Source organism: Pseudophryne corroboree, chromosome 4 (genome assembly GCF_028390025.1).
Source record: "Pseudophryne corroboree isolate aPseCor3 chromosome 4, aPseCor3.hap2, whole genome shotgun sequence".
Taxonomy (NCBI): domain Eukaryota; kingdom Metazoa; phylum Chordata; class Amphibia; order Anura; family Myobatrachidae; genus Pseudophryne; species Pseudophryne corroboree.
In genome coordinates this window covers 354,277,597-354,294,729 of record NC_086447.1, presented here as the reverse complement: position 1 = coordinate 354,294,729, position 17,133 = coordinate 354,277,597, and the positions used below count along the sequence as shown (strand labels likewise).

At 42.1% G+C, this 17,133-nt stretch overlaps 1 protein-coding gene across 1 annotated transcript in view; it reads right to left on the bottom strand.

Annotated features, from left to right (window-relative positions):
- LOC134910908 (probable cation-transporting ATPase 13A4) overlaps positions 1 to 17,133 on the bottom strand; it is a 177,476-nt gene that overhangs the window by 82,469 nt on the left and 77,874 nt on the right. The window contains exons 16-22 of the mRNA XM_063919294.1: positions 12,602 to 12,758; positions 8,812 to 8,920; positions 7,472 to 7,596; positions 5,600 to 5,769; positions 4,691 to 4,816; positions 2,868 to 2,947; positions 2,573 to 2,615 (exon numbers count right to left, since the gene is read on the bottom strand). Of these exons, the coding sequence (XP_063775364.1) occupies positions 2,573 to 2,615; positions 2,868 to 2,947; positions 4,691 to 4,816; positions 5,600 to 5,769; positions 7,472 to 7,596; positions 8,812 to 8,920; positions 12,602 to 12,758 (810 nt within the window). The remainder of the gene's footprint in view (positions 1 to 2,572; positions 2,616 to 2,867; positions 2,948 to 4,690; positions 4,817 to 5,599; positions 5,770 to 7,471; positions 7,597 to 8,811; positions 8,921 to 12,601; positions 12,759 to 17,133) is intronic.

The window sequence follows — 17,133 nt, the reverse complement described above, 5'->3', positions numbered from 1 at the left end:
GCTTTCTTTTCCCAGGCTGGTACATAATTAACCTCCCCCACTTATAATTAACCTCCACCACTTTTTCTAGGGCCCTTGCCACTTAACCAAAAGTTGACTTTCTACTGTGGGAACCAAAACAAGCACCTGTCCATGGGAGCAAAGACACGTAACTGGGAATTGTGATTGTAGACCTGCTGCTGTGCCTGTTGGGCCTTTTCCAAGTGTTCTCTCATTATCGGCACCACTGCAGCAATCCTTACCTGCATCTGAGACAAATGCTCAATAATAGTTTTATATGGAGTGGATCCTCCTCCCCCATCCCCATGTCTCTTTGGCAATCCTAGTAATCCCCTTGAGTGTCTCCCATGAAAACACCATGGAGGATTGGGGAACCTCTCTTATATAATCCCAATGTCTTCCATCTTTATCCACCACTTTCTTTAGCATGTTTTTTTTTAAAGTTTTGTTAAACCTCTCCACTAACCCGTCAGTCTTGGGGTGATAGACAGAGGTTCTTAACTGAGAAATTTTAACAGGCGGCAAAATTCTTTCATGATTTTAAATGGGGTACCCTGCTCAGTCAGCATTTTCTTAGGTATTCCGAACCTGATAAAGACATGTACTACAGTAGTTCTTTAGCAATGGTCTTTGTTCACATACAGTACTGCACAATGGTTTTGCTTCTCGGTATCTGGTAGTGTAATTCATTATCACAAAAATATACTGATGGCCCCCAGGCAGATTTTATTAGAGGTCCAACCAAATCCATAGCTATTCTTTCAAACGGAACCTCAATAATGGCTAGTGGGACGAGCAGACTTTTAAAATGTGGCCTTGGAGCATGGTACTGAAGGATCTGGTCAGGATACTGGCACTCGGGATCCTGGCAGTTGGAATAACGACACCAGAATCCCGACACTGCTTGGAATACCAATGCCGAGATGCCGACACGGAGCGCAATGCCGGTGCCATAATCACGAACACCGGGATCACGAACATAAGTTTGCAGGGCTGCTGAGGATCAGGCAACAAGGTGGAGCTTAGGTTTGGAGGTTTGGGCTGCAGGGGGAGGGTTGGGGTTAGGCTGCAGGAGAAGGAGGGTTAGGGTTAGACTGCAGAGATGGGGGGGTTAGGCACGCCTGGCAAAAGATAGGGTTAGGCTGCCGGGAGGGAAGGTTAGGTACCACTGGGGAGGGTTAAGGTCAGGCTGCGGGTAGGGAGGGTTAGGGGATTAGGGTTAGGGTACTTACCTAACCGGTTTCGGGATCCTGTGTGTTGTGATGCCGCTGTTGGTATTCTGGCCGCCGGCATCCCAAGTGTATATATAATGCACTTGTATCATAATATGGAGCTGTACTTGTCTGGTGGAGTGTGTTATACCTCTCAGCCGGCTACTCCCCCGACACCTCTCTTAGCTATAGCGGGGACTGGATAGAGCTTTCACTTCAGCCACAAGGCCTCCGACTCAATGCTGCTGCCTGCTCACAGAACATGACCCACACTCGATGCACTGATAAAGCCTCTGGGTGCCCCATTAGTACCAGCAAATTAACCCTTAAAGCTCATAGTGGCTGCAATGCTATACCCCTTATTAGCACATAAAGGGTTACCTCACATTTAGGTATAAATGAATAAATTACTTGAATACACATGCACATTTATAATAAATGATCACAGCTTACAATTTACATACATTTATATACATTCTCTGCACAAAAATGATATTTGCATATATAATTTGATGTATATCTATTAAGTCCTACATAAGTCTTAAAGTCTTGTAATTCTGAATAGGGCTACATTGGTAAACCCGATGGTTTATGGGACGCCTGCACATGCGCAGAACAGATCCTTCCCCTGAGCCATAGCTTTGACTGACAGCTCTGAATCAGGCCCAGTGTCACCAAGCCATGAGATATCGTTAGTATGGAAAATGTGTCAATCACATTACATAACATTAATTACAGTAATTAATACTTTACTTTATTGTATTGTAACATGAAATATAACAACACATCACATTGCAGTAGATAAATAAAATATTTCAAATAAATCAATAGAACTTTCAGGTTCAGCATGACTTACCGGCAGCCGGGATGCCGGACGTCAGTATACCGACAGCGGCATCCCGGCCACCAGTATGCCGGCAGCAGGGTGAGTGCTAGAAAGCCCCTTGCGGGCTCGATGCACTTGCCATGCTGAGGGCACGGTGGCTCGCTGCACTCGTCATGGGTTATATTCTCCCGCTATGGTTGTTGTGGACACCCACAGAGGAAGAATAGACTGTGGCACCGGTATTCCGGCGGCTGGATTTTACCACTAGTCGGGATGCCAGCATCAGCATTGTGACACGCCTGGCTAGCGGTATTTTAACCACTTCCTAAACATTCATTGGACAGTATATGTTTTTAACAAAACCACTTGCCATTTTCCCTGTTAATGGCATAAAATGTAATTCATCAGCAAAGTTCCATCTACATGATGATGTGCTACAACTGTAGCTGTTATATTACCATGTGACCTTCTATTACCATTTTGTGCTATTACTTTGTTTTAGGCTAAGCCAGCAGGGATGATAATATTCACTTACCCAACAGTCATTGGCTCCATCTCCACACATCCCCACAGAGTATCTAAAGCAATGATTTGAGCTTAATTAGAAGCTTGCGTAAATTTGTATTTTACACATTTTATTTATACTTACTATTTGTTACTTTTATTTGTTTACTTATCTTTTAGTAGTTGAGTAGCTATTGCACAAGGGTTTTTTCACATGGAAAATATTGGTGAATAGATTTTAATCCGTTGAATAACAGGAAAGTGACTCAATTGCAATAGTCAGTAGTATCATATAGGTTAGACGTAATATTTATCTTTATACTTACTCTAATTTTTGAAGTTCTTCAATAAGATTACACTTTTGCCTTGGAGTCATTCTGGCGAAAATGATCCCATTTAACAGGATCTTTAAGACAGAAAATGTGTCAAAAAGGATGAGCAAAAAGATAACCTCTTAAGTTATAATAAACTTCGTCCAACATATTCATTGCAAATAATAATCAGTTTACTATGAAGCACATGGTGCTGATCAGTACTTCTGATGTCTAGCAGGAAGTAGGTAACAAACTTTCTTGCAGATATTTGTTCATGCAAATAACAGCAAACCTGGGACTTAATAATTTTGGTTTTTACAATTAGCTGCTGAACACTGCATTTAATGCAACTCCTTGTAAAGTATGCTGTCCAGAAGGCACCAGGAGAGATGTGTTAAACCTTCTATAGAGTACTACTGGAGAAGTTGTCCATATCAACCAAGCAGCTTCAAGCTATCATTTATCAAGTACATTCTACAAAATGATAGCTAGAAGCTAATTGGTTGAGATATCTGCCTCCAAGTCTCAATTTGGGGGTAGATTGTTCACATCAATGCTTTGAACAATATGTATTGTGGCCTAATTCTACAGGGTAGTTATTGACATTTAGATGTCTGTATAGTTTATTACTTCTCCACTCAATTACAGATTTTACCTAGTGGCTACTGCATTCCAGTAAATTCCACCACCCTCACTGAGTGAGTCAGAGCCCATGCAATGGCTTCTCTGACAGTGGCTTCCCAGTGGAAGCACTATCTGCTAATCACATGCTGTTCAGGCACTCCAAAGAGGAGGTGTTTTCTTCCCCTGGGACTGTCAGTCCAGACTGCAGCAGCAGAAAGCAATGCCAATAGAAAGCTGTTTCCCTGTCTTTTCACAAGGCTTCTCAGGGGTGTAGTATGTCTGACCGCCGGTCAGCATACCGACGCCGGGATCCCGGCGGGGAGGGGCGAGTGCAGCAAGCCCCTTGCGGGCTCGATGGCGACCTGCAGTCGCCGCGGGTTCTATTCCCACTCTATGGGTGTCGTGGACACCCACGAGTGGAAATAGTCCCTGTTGGTTGGCATGCCGACCATGGGGATAATAAGGGGGCGGGATGTTAGTGGAGGTCATGTGACCGTCGGTCTCCCGACTGCCGGTCACATGAATACCACCCCTTCTCAGGGCTGCACGACCTCTGTGTTTTATTTTTTGTGCAAGCATAATGGGCATGGCAGGCGCTGCGACTGTATGGACTGCTGACTGGATTGCAGCCAAGGCAGCTCCCCTCACCCAGAAAGTTAGGAGCTACCACTGCTCTCAATTGTTTTTTATTCTATAACTATATATGTAGCAAACCTCTGCTTTGACAAATGTTGTTATGTCTTACACATCTTCATACTGTTTTGTGGTACTCAGAATTCCTAAATATTGTTCAGGATATTTTCCATAAAACCAGTATCTTCTCCAAGGGCTTTCCTGATAATCTAATTAAAGTATGGGACTCCTCAAAAAAACTGTAGCCAGTGGTAAGTCATGTGCATGCCTTCTGTATGGGCAGCCAATGACATCATCTGGGGTTGTGGTGAGATGCAGAAAGGTCCAGATGTATGACAGAGGGAAGGCAAAGAGGTTGCAGATGTCACACACTATGTTGCCTGAGGAGTTATCTATAAAGGAGTTTATGACTTTAATATATTTTCCCCTTAAGATGCCCAAAGCGGCATATTTAAGGTCACCTGTATAAAACAAGAGTTACCTTTTATTAATAGATTTGGGGTCTCATAAAAGTTTGATTTAGCAATGTAGCAACATAAAGTGTATACCTTCAATTACAATTATAGTACTACACTTACCTTAGGTAGTACATCATAAAAGTGTTCAGTTATAATCTGGAAGGACCTTCCAGTCAATACGAAGTGAAAGTTCCCCAAAATAGTAGAGTTATTTATACATCCATCACCAACAGCAATACGGGAATCCTGAAAACAATATGCATTTCTACAGTATTATTAAGATAAATGAAGTCACTAGATATGGTCATCAATACATAAATCTTTGCACATTCATAAATTCTGGGCTGGAGATCACACTGCTCTACAATGCCCTTGGCCAAGACCTTTAAGGGGAGATGCATTAAACCTTCGAGAGAGATAAAGGGAAGAAGTTGCCTTAGCACAGTCTATGATATTATAGTCAAAAGTTAATTGGTTGCTATGGAAAACGTCACTTTATCTTTCTCAGAGGTTTGCTACATCTTCCCCATGTCTTATAAAATACCAGAATCATCCTACCAAACTTTTCATAAAAATTATTTCTCTGGGATTGGTTCTTCCATGGGATTCCTCCTCTCTACTGCTCTCACCATGAATACTGCAGTATAGCATTAAATCCATGGGCAATGATAAGAAAATTGGATTCTAAAAATTGGATTTTATAGGGTCTATTCAAGAAGCAGAGAAAAGTGTAGAGAAGTGAGTAAGTGGAGAAGTTGCCCATGGCAACCAATCAGCTGCTACATATAATGTTATAGAATGCACTTTCTAAATGTTACCTCAACACTGATTGGTTGCCATGGGCAACTTCTTCACTGGCTCACTTCTCCACTCTTTTCACTGCTTCATGTATAGACCCCCTAAAACTGGTACTACAATATGTATAACTTAGATGTAGCTAAGCATCACTTTAATAAAATCTTTCATTCCATTAAACTATAGTAATTGTGCTGCTTTAATATGTTATTTTAGGAAAACAGCAAAACATACTTTTGGTTTTGAATTGTTTCCATTGGTTTGGTTTTCCATCATGGATTTCCAAGTAAGTGATGCAGGTAAATCTTTCTCAGGTTCACAGGCCTCCAACATAATAATGTTACTGTTACCAGGAATCATCCCTGAATTTTTCCCAACTGTCACAGCTGTTTGAAGGTTATCGCCTATAACAAAAAGAGATGTATGATAGTAATAGCAATGTATTCATTTGTACGAAGAGATGAGGGTTTATGTAGTAAAAGCATACTGGACCTGGTAACAACAAAGTGGCAACAGTGGACAAATTCAGTGATACCTAAGGTTTGATTAAAGCTGGGTACACACTGGAGCAATGTCAGGCCGATTTGCTGTTTTGTAGTGACAAATCACCTACATTGCATTAATGGGTGATTGTGCGCACCCACGGACCTTAACGATAACCTAGTAATAATGCTAGTAACCAGGGGCTGCAGCTCACACTACATCGTGCAGGAGGGAGCGGTTTAACACATATGAACATGCATGCAGGTATATATGTAGCATATGTGCTGGCTGCAGGTCCCTGGGGATCGGCATCGCTGCATGTCTTACAGCCTCCGCGGAACCCAGGATGCTGCATTCAGCTCCACTTTCCTTCAAAGCCTGTACCTAGACTCTACTAAAACTAGCCAATGGGAGCCTGGGGGTGGGCTTAGCAGGAGAGTGGCGGCGTTAGGCTGAATGCTAGGTCCCACATTCAGTGGCGGCTATATGACATCACGCAGCGCTGCTGATATCCGGAGACCTGCAGCCAGCACATATGTTACATACATTCCTGTATGTATGTTCATATGTGCTAACCCGCTTCCCCCTGCCCGATGTGGTGTGAGCTACAGCCCAGGGGCTGAAGTTGCCACTGCTAGTGACCTTGTTTATGCTAATGAAGGGCAGAACAAGATCGTTCCATCCTTCATTAAACTCGTTCTGATGTGTAACCATCCTAGTTTTAAAAATACGGTCATTCTCAGACGTAGTCTCGGATAATTTGGAACCTATTACGTTTACCCCAATGTATGACTGTTATTTAGTATTAAATGAAACATTTAAAGAAATATAAAAGGAAAAAGAAAACACCATGTTACACTTTACGCTTTTTAAAATAAAGTTAAGATGTTTTAAAATAAGCAATTTGATATTGTCCACAGCTCTAAAAATAGTTGAAATCATTTTTGATTATCCAAGTAATATAATATTTTTTCTGATGAGTTAAATTAACTTTTATGATTATATAATTGTTCAAGTTCATAACAATTCTAATTCCAACTCCTCCCAGTCTAAAACTACAGTTCTTATTCTAAGTTATAAGAAATATATTAATAAGTGTTCCAATGTATAGACAGACAATGTCTAGGTTGACCCCATACGGTCAACATACATTAGGGCGACACTCACAAAAGGTCGACATAGACAAAACATTGACCTATCAAAGATAGACACTGAAAAAGGTTGACAGGTACAAAGTGTCGACAGGTTCAAATGGTCAACATAGCAATGGTCAACACACATACTTTTTAAGTTTTTTTTTAACATTTTCATACTTTACCATCCACATAAACTACGACTGGTGAGCAAAGCGAGCCATGCAAGGGGACAAGGTCCACTAATCCGGGTTCCCTGTGCTCTGATGGTGATATCGACACCAAAAAAATTAAAAAGTTGTGTTGACCATTTCCTGTGTTGACCTATTCATGTGTCCACCTTATGTACTGGTCGTCCTTTCATATGTTGACCTGTTGACCATGTCGACCTTTTGTCAGTGAAGCATGTTGACCATATGGGGTTGACTTAATGACTGTCGACCTAGACATTGTAGATCTTCTATACCACAACCATAAATATATACTGTACCTGTCACCATCACAGTTCTAATGTTGGCTTCGTTGAGCTCCTGTAAAACAAACTTTGTCTCTGGCTTAAGTCGATTTTCCAGGATCAGTAAGCCTAGAAATGTGAGGTCACACTCAACTGTTTCCCTATAAAGTAAAGATATACTGTATACATTTTTAAATATAAATAAAATGCAGTCTACAGCTAGCAGTTACATATCAAGTATAGATATTGAAATTCTGTACATGTTATACAAAGAATTTGGGGCATTATTTATGCGTTACATAATAAAAACCTATGTGTATGACCATGCCGTTAGTTAACACAACTGCCCTGAGATAAATTTGGGTGTGGCCAGGAACTGGAGTCTGCTAAACAAATTGCATTGAATTAATACTGCTAAATGATGCTAACGAACATTGGAGGAACCATCTAATGTAATTAAACACTTTCACCTGTTCTCCAAACCATTGGGGGATGGAGTATTTGAATAATAGCCTAGTCTGAATCCAGATTAATGTACACAGGTAATAAATAAAGACAAATACCACTCTGGTTTATAAGGGAACTAGTTAGATTGTTAACATTTATGCATTCGACAGGGTAATGCTGACAGGACAATGCCAACACGGTAGTAATGCTATTTATACCATGTTGTTAACCATGTTGGAATTATAAGTTTAATTTATGACACCTTACTATAAATGTTTGAAATGATATTGCCATGGGTAATATGGTTTAAATAGCATTACTACTGTGTTGGTATTACGCTGCTGACATTTTGACTATCAACAACATAAATGTAAAAAAAACATGTATCCCATTTACAAAATACTGTGTTTTTACTTGCCAGCCCTTGTTCTAACTAGTCAAACATAAATAGAGAAAAGAGGTGAAAGATCTTGTCTAAGACAAAGATTAAAGAACAGAATAAAAGCTACATTTCAACCAATTAGAAAATTGTGGGAAACACTGACTGAAACGCTCAGCTATATACACGGTAGTTGATCGGTAGTCCATTGTCACTTTTACAGCAACAGGACAAGTATGGTGTCACTTTGAACCAGGTGGGTGAAATTAAGGCTGCTAACTTTTGTCTGGAGTTAATGCAGGAGATTCCCTCCCCTGTAATAATAGATACAGTGATTGAGAAGGGCTCCTGCCATGTACAGTACTATAGGTTTGCAGGGTGCAGCTAATACAACTGGTCCAGAACATCACAACACTCTCAGCCTCATAACAGGCATGTTTTACTTTTTACACAGCTCAGTAAACACAAGTAACAATAGTCTGCTTGGAAAAATAATGCAATAGGATATGTTTTATTGACCTCAGTAATTAAAAATGGATATAACATTTACCTGTCTATGTCTAATGAAGTTGGAAGTGAATGGTTTCGATATGCCAATCCAATAACTCGAAAACCTTGCATTGTGTAGAAGTCAAGCTTCACGGAAAAACCACGTGGAACTATGTAAGAAACACGTCAGGTTTATGATTTAATTAAGTGCAAAACGGTAGAACAGCTAAGTTGGTTGCCAGTGTTGGAAAAGACAAGGGTTTAATTTAGGGGGATCCGGTCTCTAAGTCGACAGTAACTAGGTCGACAATGTCTAGGTCGACCACTATTGGTCGACAGTAACTAGGTCGACAGGGTGTCTAGGTTGACAGGGTCTTTAGGTCGATATGTTCTAGGTCGACAGGTCAAAAGGTCGACATGAGTTTTTCACAATGTTTTTCTTTTTTTTTTACCTTTTCATACTTAACGATCCACGTGGACTACGATTGGAACGGTAATCTGTGCCGAGCGAAGCGAAGGCACCATGCCCGAAGCATGGCTAGCAAAGCGAGCCATGCGAGGGGACGCGGTGCACTAATTGGGGTTCCCGGTCACTCTACGAAGAAAACGACACCAAAATAACATAAAAAACTCATGTCGACCTTTTGACCTGTCGACCTAGAACATGTCGACCTAAAGACCCTGTCGACCTAGACACCCTGTCGACCAATAGTTGTCGACCTAGACATTGTCGACCTAGTTACTGTCGACCTTCCATACCACACCCAATTTATCACCCATTGTCAGTGATGTTGTGCTTCAAATTGCTGGCTTTATTCTTCAGTGTTTAGGAGATTCAAAATTTAAATTGCTAGCAATGTGCAGTGGGTTTAAACTTTAAATGGGGTTTACTCAGCTTGGATTGCATAAGTTATCCCCTGTGCAGAGTTCCGATTATCGGGAAACTGCGCAGGCTAAGAGAGGGTGGCGGGGTGCGGGCCACTGTTTTCTGGTAGTGGCGAGCCCAAGAACTGCATCGCAAGACGCAGTTTCCTTGGCCTCGCAAGTCACCCTGCGATGGCTAGTCTGAGGCTTACTGAGCTGGCAGTCTGCGAGGAACAGGCTGTGACGCGGTTGCAGCTCTGTGCTTCCGTTTGCAGCAAGTAAGTGTTTAACACCTTCTGCTGCATTTACAATACTATGGATCACATTTGCAAAGTTTTGCAATCTACAGTACAATTCCATGTGGTTAGGGGACTGCTGTTAGTACTGTAAAAGAAGCATCCCAGGTATTGGCTATATATAAAATGTGTGTACTGTACCTGGTATTTGCAAAATGTTAAATATATATAATGGGCCCCTTTATATAGTCACTGTGCTGTAGCCACAACTGCTATGCCATGGCCATGCTATCACCATGTTGAAGCCATGCCCCCTGGAGCTTGTGCTACTGCACAGTGGCAAATTTCCCATTAGGCACGTGAAGCATGTGCCTAGGCCGGGGCAGCATTTGTTTTGGGGCAGCACTTGGATGCTTGTGTTGGTACTGTCAGCCTGAAAAGTACCAGTAACTGCTAAATATTCCTACTGTACTGTACCATATGCCATCTTGGTTGGAGTGTAAGTCGGTAGGATATGCACATACTGCATATTTTTTATTGATTAAAAAGTAATAGTTAGTGGCTTTTTTAAAATTTTTCTATTAGATCATCAAATGAGGGCTTATGAACAATCAATAAAAATAATAAAATTAGGCAGGGGGCGGCTGTTACTGTTGGCCTAGGGGTGCCCTCACCCCTAAATCCGCCTATGCTACCGCACATTATATATTTAAAATATCTAAGAGACGAGGGGGCACAGCTTCACCCCTCCTGTGACCATACCCCCCTACATTATCTGGGTCCATTAGTAGTCTCTGAGGTCCGGCTCAAAATCAAGAACTACTCTACAGACTTTGTGGAAATTAAAATTGCCAGCTTATCCTGCCATTGTAAGGATGTGGAATGTGCAATTGTCCAGTCACTGGAGATATACTGTAGCACAAACAACATGACTTTTTTCAAATTTATACAACACACTACAGCATTGGCATATGTATAATGGGGGCAGTGTGTGTGGTGCACACAGGCCCCTGGGCCCAGGAGGACCCACACCATAAATCCTGCTTTCATGTTTAATTACTTGCCTCTCTGAAGTTCTGCATCAGCACTGCAGCAGAAATCACCTGGATAACGGCTCGGTGGCCATTTTCCCATTGGTTTGCGCATGCACAGTAGAGCTTAGTCACCGGGAACATAGCATGCATCATGTTTCCAGAGACCTGCACATGTACAATACCAGAGTCTACTGCTCTGAAGAGAGGAAGGGTCTCGCATGGAGTATACACACAAGTCCACCTTCCACAGGGTGATTTACCATTTGGGATTGGATGGCAAGCATCATTATAGCGAGCGGCTCTGGAGTTGTAGCCACCAAATTATATAACTAGATCAATGCAGGGTAATTCTAAAGGACATATTGGCATCCGGTATGCCTATTGTCTTGGAGATAGTCCAAGGGCTAGGTCTAAGGCTCAAAATCAATGGGAATCGGATTTCTAGGAGTCTGTCTCACTCCAGCAATGGCAATCTATATACTTAGCTTTCCACAGGTTGTCTTAATGCTACAACCACTTAGAGTTGCAATACAAGCTGCTCTGTCGTTTATACCTTACCACTTCCATGTTACGTGGCCTGCTCAGTCAAAATATTGCTAGCAAAACTGTATGACTGCAGGATATGTGTTTCCTATTTTTATGGGTGTCTCTTTATTCAGTCCTTGTGACAAGATGTTTTTGATTTGGCATGAAAGGTTTTGATGATTAGCTTACAGACTTCCCGCTCCTTAGCTGTACTCCATGTATACTCTTCTGGTCTACAGTAGCTAAAAATAGTTACTATATATTGGAAAACATTCTAATTGCAACCAAAATGGCTATAGCACAATTTTGGACAAAGCCTACCCCACCTGCTATTTATTAGGTCATTCATAAAGTGCATTTTGCTTTCCTGATGGAAACAGTTGGCTTACCATATTCCACATCTTTCTCCCCACCACTAATGCTATGGTTGCGATGACATGAATACGTAACTGAAGGTGAGTGCGCGGACTTTCTGATTAGAGACATGACTTCGTCAGATTAGGTTCATCAGACTAAGAGCCCCTCTTTCCTTTAGTGTACTGGTTTATGTTGCTGCCTGTTCTGCGTGTGGTGCGTGGGTGGAGTGGCAATCTGCTCTTATTAATTTGTATGATTACTGTGTTTTTTGGACTCTGGTCCCCTTCCCTATCCCTTTTGTGTTTCTCTTCTTTACCCCTCACCCCCCTTTTTTTTTTTTTTGGGGGGGGGGGTTGGGTTTAGAAATATAATAATAATGATGCTAAAACTATTGATGATGAAAAATTATGTTTTTTTCATTTTACACATCATCCTCAAGAGGATGTCATTTAGTTAAAAGTATGTTTTATTATTAGGGATGGGGTCAGGATCCTGGCATTCAGGATCCTGACACTCAGAATATCGATAGCGGAATCCCACTGGTCAGAATCCCAATGGATCCACAGGGTAAGTACTAGGGTTAGGGTTAGGCACTAGGGGGAAGGGATAGGTTAGACTGCGGGATGGGACAGTTAGGGTTAGGCAGCAGGAGGAGTAGGTTAGGGTTAAGAATAGGGTTAAAATACCAGGATCTGTTGGGATTTTGACTGCTAACATCCTGGCTGTGATTGTGACTGCCGGGATTTCGTACCCAACCCCATTATTATGCTATATTTCTGCACTAGTTTTTTTACCTTTATATTATTTGTTACTTGCAGTATGTTGTACTTTTTACCTGTTTCAGGCTTACAGTAACGGATAACCATTTCTGGTGCTCCTTTCATGAACAATGTCAGATTACTGTCACCAATAACCTGAGTAATTACAGACATGCGCTGCAAATTGGAGGAGAAGGGGAACTGATGCAGAATAATGATTCCTTCCACTGGCACCTAAATGATAAAAAATATATTGTTACCGGAACTTGTTATGGTGACTAATGGGCAATATTAAAGAAGTGACCTGTTATCCCCTTTGCTGCTGAGAGCTTTCTCACCCTTGTGCTGAGGGCATTTTTTAAAATTTGCACTCGTTACATTCTAACATCAATACAAATTATTTTTTTGTGCGGCACCCACGCAAATTATTCCTTGTTTTTTTCAGAAGACTTTGTATTTTCAGGATATACCATTACTCATTCTGACACATCAACATTTTTTAACCTAAGTAAAAAAATAAAATAAAAATAATAGTGTGTGTGTGTGTGTGTGTGTGTGTGTGTGTGTGTGTGTGTGTTGGTTTAAATTTCAAGAAAGGGAACCAAATGCAAATATGCTCTTTTTCCATTTTATAAACACCACAAAGAAACACTTTCTGATACTTGTTTGCTACTAATCCAGCATTAAAAAATAAAAAATAGTAGAAAGCAGGATTCTAGGTTTGGACAAGAAAATAAATAAATCTGCACTTTAAATTAAAATGCATTTATTTCCCCAATTGTTTTGCTATGTTTAGGAAGAATATGGAAACCAAACAAGGCCTACCTAGAACACTTACCACGATACTTGCCTACTTTTGTAAAAGCATTTCAAGGCGATTGTTTAAGCAACATCTATGTGTGCGATGTGTACTGCTGGGCTTGTTTATGTATTAAGTTCCACTTAGGGGCAATCGCCCGGCGCGCTGCGGCTTGAGAGCATGGCCTCAGTTAGCCCACCGGCACTGTCAATATGATGGTGCCTGTCATGGTCCGGCAGCTGCGGCTCCTGATTGGCTGCTTGACCACAAGCTTTGATTAGTCCAGGGGTACTGCCGTATAAATCCAGAGGTACTGCTATATAAGTCCAGTCCAGCGGTACTGCCATATAAGTCCAGTGGTACTGCCGCATAAGTCCAGGGGTACTGCCGTATAAGTCCAGGGGTACTGCCATGTAAGTCCAGTGGTGCTGCCGTATAAGTCCAGGGGTACTGCCGTATAAGTTCAGCAGTACTGCCGTATAAGTCCAGTCCAGTGGTACTGCCGTATAAGTCCAGTGGTACTGCCGTATAAGTCCAGGGGTACTGCCGTATAAGTCCAGTCCAGTGGTACTGCCGTATAAGTCCAGTGGTACTGCCATATAAGTCCAGTGGTCCGGACGTATAAGTCCAGTGGTGCTGCCGTATAAGTCCAGTGGTAATGCTGTATAAGTCCAGTCCAGTGGTACTGCCATGTAAGTCCAGTGGTACAGCCGTGTAAGTCCAGAGGTACTGCCGTATAAGTCCGGGGGTACTGCCATATAAGTCCAGTCCAGTGGTACTGCCGTATAAGTCCAGGGGTACTGCCGTATAAGTCCAGGGGTACTGCTGTAAAAGTCCAGTCCAGTGGTACTGCCATGAATCCAGATCCAAAACACGAGCGGGGATCCAGATCCAAAACCAAAACACAAAACATGAAAAGTGCCCGCCGCAGATCTCTACTCTTTACACTATGCTACTGTCAGCCACTGCCAAAAAAGGAGGATGCCACCGTGAACTGTGGAAAGAGGAGAGGATAGTAGGAGGAAGTATACTATGGGCTGGCTGAAGAAGGATAGAAAGTGAAGGAGGGCCCCTCCTCTTCCCAAAAAAGAAATGATGGATCCCGCCCTTTTCCTTGCACACAGTCAGTGTGAAGAGGAGGCAGCTGCCAGCATCCAAATCAGCAGAGTCGGGCCCATAATACTGTGTCAATGAATTTCTGTGAGACCAATGAAATGTTATGATATGGTACGCTCTGTACCTGTCTCCTTCTGTGTACCAGTCTATGGATGCATCCCCTAGTGTTAGACCTCTAGTGCAAGGAGTCACTCAGAGGCGGAGTTATATGATGTCGTTTCCTGTTCCTCCATCTAGGAGAGAGTGAGGAGAGTGTGACACACAGAGACTGAGAAATAGAGTCCTGTTGTACAAGTGTGCAGAGCTGAGACTGGGAGCAGATCTCAGCTACAGAGACTCACAGTGTTTCCAGTGCATGCATCATCTTCTACAGTGGGAGTTAGACTGCATGGCTGTGCAGTCCTCCATGCTTCACCACCACAGACATCTCCTGATAAGTACCACTACCTAATGCTGTTACCTTGTGTGATATATGGGCTCCTGATTACCGATATCAGTGTTACATTTGAGTCACCTTTGTTCACTAAATAAACCTGCATTACTGTTTAAGTCACCAAGTGTGTGGACTGACGTCACTGCACCAGATAGCTCAGAACACTCTGCCAATAGGTTGTGGGCTCAGTCCTGCGCCCAGAACCACGTGTACATGAAGATTAACCCCCTGAGTGCTGTTGAATAATTACAATGACACAGTTTAAACTGACATTTTATACAAGTGCAGAAAGGATGTATAGCACAGGACACAGCATGAACTTTGCTAAGCTGAAAGGTTCAGAGAACTATGCTACATGGAAGTTTGCCATGGAGATGCAGCTTAAACGGGAAAAGTTGTGGAATGTTACTATAGACTCAGGAGGAGGTCCAAATCCAGAGGACATAGACATAGCCATGGGGACGATAGGTTTAGCTGTGGAGCGGCATGTTTATTCAATAGTGGGAAAGTGTCAGCTAAGGACACGTGGACAGCCCTGCAAAATACAGATAAAGATAAAGTCTAATGAGAAGGATAAGTTTAAGACACATGCTATATGGAACGATACTGAGTGCCTGCAAGGACATGAACAATTACATTGATAAGTTATTGTCGATAGCTCAGCAGTTGGCATCTGCGGGGGCACAGGTGGATGAGGAAGAAGTCGCAATGGCTATTTTATAGAATCTGACAACAATTTTTTGGGTGGTTGCATTAGAGTCAAACGACACTAAACTGACAACGGAGATTGTAAGAGCCAAGCTGCTGCATTTCCAAGAACATTTTCCTGTCGAGACTATAGCTGAGGGTTGCCTTGATCACAATGTGCACAAAGTACAGAAAGCACAAATTTAAGTGTTTTGTATGTCACAAGATAGGACATAATGCTTCAGATTGCAGAATGTGAAATTCCAGTAGTGCACAGAAGCAGTGTGACAAACCAAACGAGTCAGCATTGAATGTAGCAGACAGTCACAGGAAGGATTGCTGGTTCATGGACTCGGGGGCCTCTGGACATTTCAGGTGCAATAAGCATTGGTTCAGTTCTTTAACACTGTGTGTTCCCACTACAGTTACAGGAATTGGAAATAAGGTCCTTACTGCATTACAAACTGGGACAATCACAGTACGTTTAAGAACTGGAGGAGAAACATTTGTTACAGATACCCAAGATGTGTTGTACGTGCCTGATTTAGGAAGTAATCTCATTGCTACCAGCGTCCTAGAGCAGAAAGGATATAAAGTCCAATTTCAAAAGGGCAAGTGTATGGAGCAAAATAAAAGAGGGACTGTTATTGCTTCAGCAACCCGGTGCAACCAACTATATGTCCTGGACACTGAGGAGTAATGTAATGATGGCTACTGAGGAAAAACAGTCAATGGAGATGTGGCACAAACACTTGGGTCATCTGGATTATGACAACGTCCAGAAACTGCTAGATGGAAGGGTAACAGGGATCACCGTGAGCAATGCTGAAAGACCCGTGTGTGAGAGTTACATAAAAGGCAAGCAAACTCGCAACCCATTTCCACAGTCAGTTAATAGAGCAAAGAGACCGTTAGCTCTAGTGCACGCAATGTGTGTGGTCCAATGGAGGAGGAATCGACTGATTAGTGGCTACAGGTATTTCATGATTCTCATTGATGACGCCACAAGAATGACACACGTGTACTTCCTTAAGGAGAAGAGTGAAGTTGTCAATAAAATTATGGAGTACAAAAACCTGGTAGAGAATCAGACAAGTTTGAAACTAAAGATCCTGAGATCAGACAATGGTGGAAAGTATGATAACAAAGTCTTAGCCGCATTCCTTAGTAAATATGGCATAAAGCATCAGCTAACAATTGCCTACACACCGGAACAGAATGGCGTGAGTGAGCTGGCAAACCGCACAATTGTTGAGAGAGCACAGTCTATGTATGTGATGCTGGCCTGGAAAAGAAGTTTTGGGCAGAAGCAGTATCTACTGCAGTATACCTAAAGAATCGTGCACCTACAGTGGTCGTCAAAGGAAAAACGCCACTGGAGGCGTGATCCAGAAAAAAGCCAAGTATCAGTCATCTTCATGTCTTCGGGAGCAAAGCTTTTAAACATATACCAAAGGAGAAAAGGAGAAAGCTAGATCCAAAATCCATAGAATGTATAATGCTCGGATACTGCGACGAAAGCAAAGGATACAGACTTTGGGATGTTACAAGTAAACGTCTTCTTAAATCCAGAG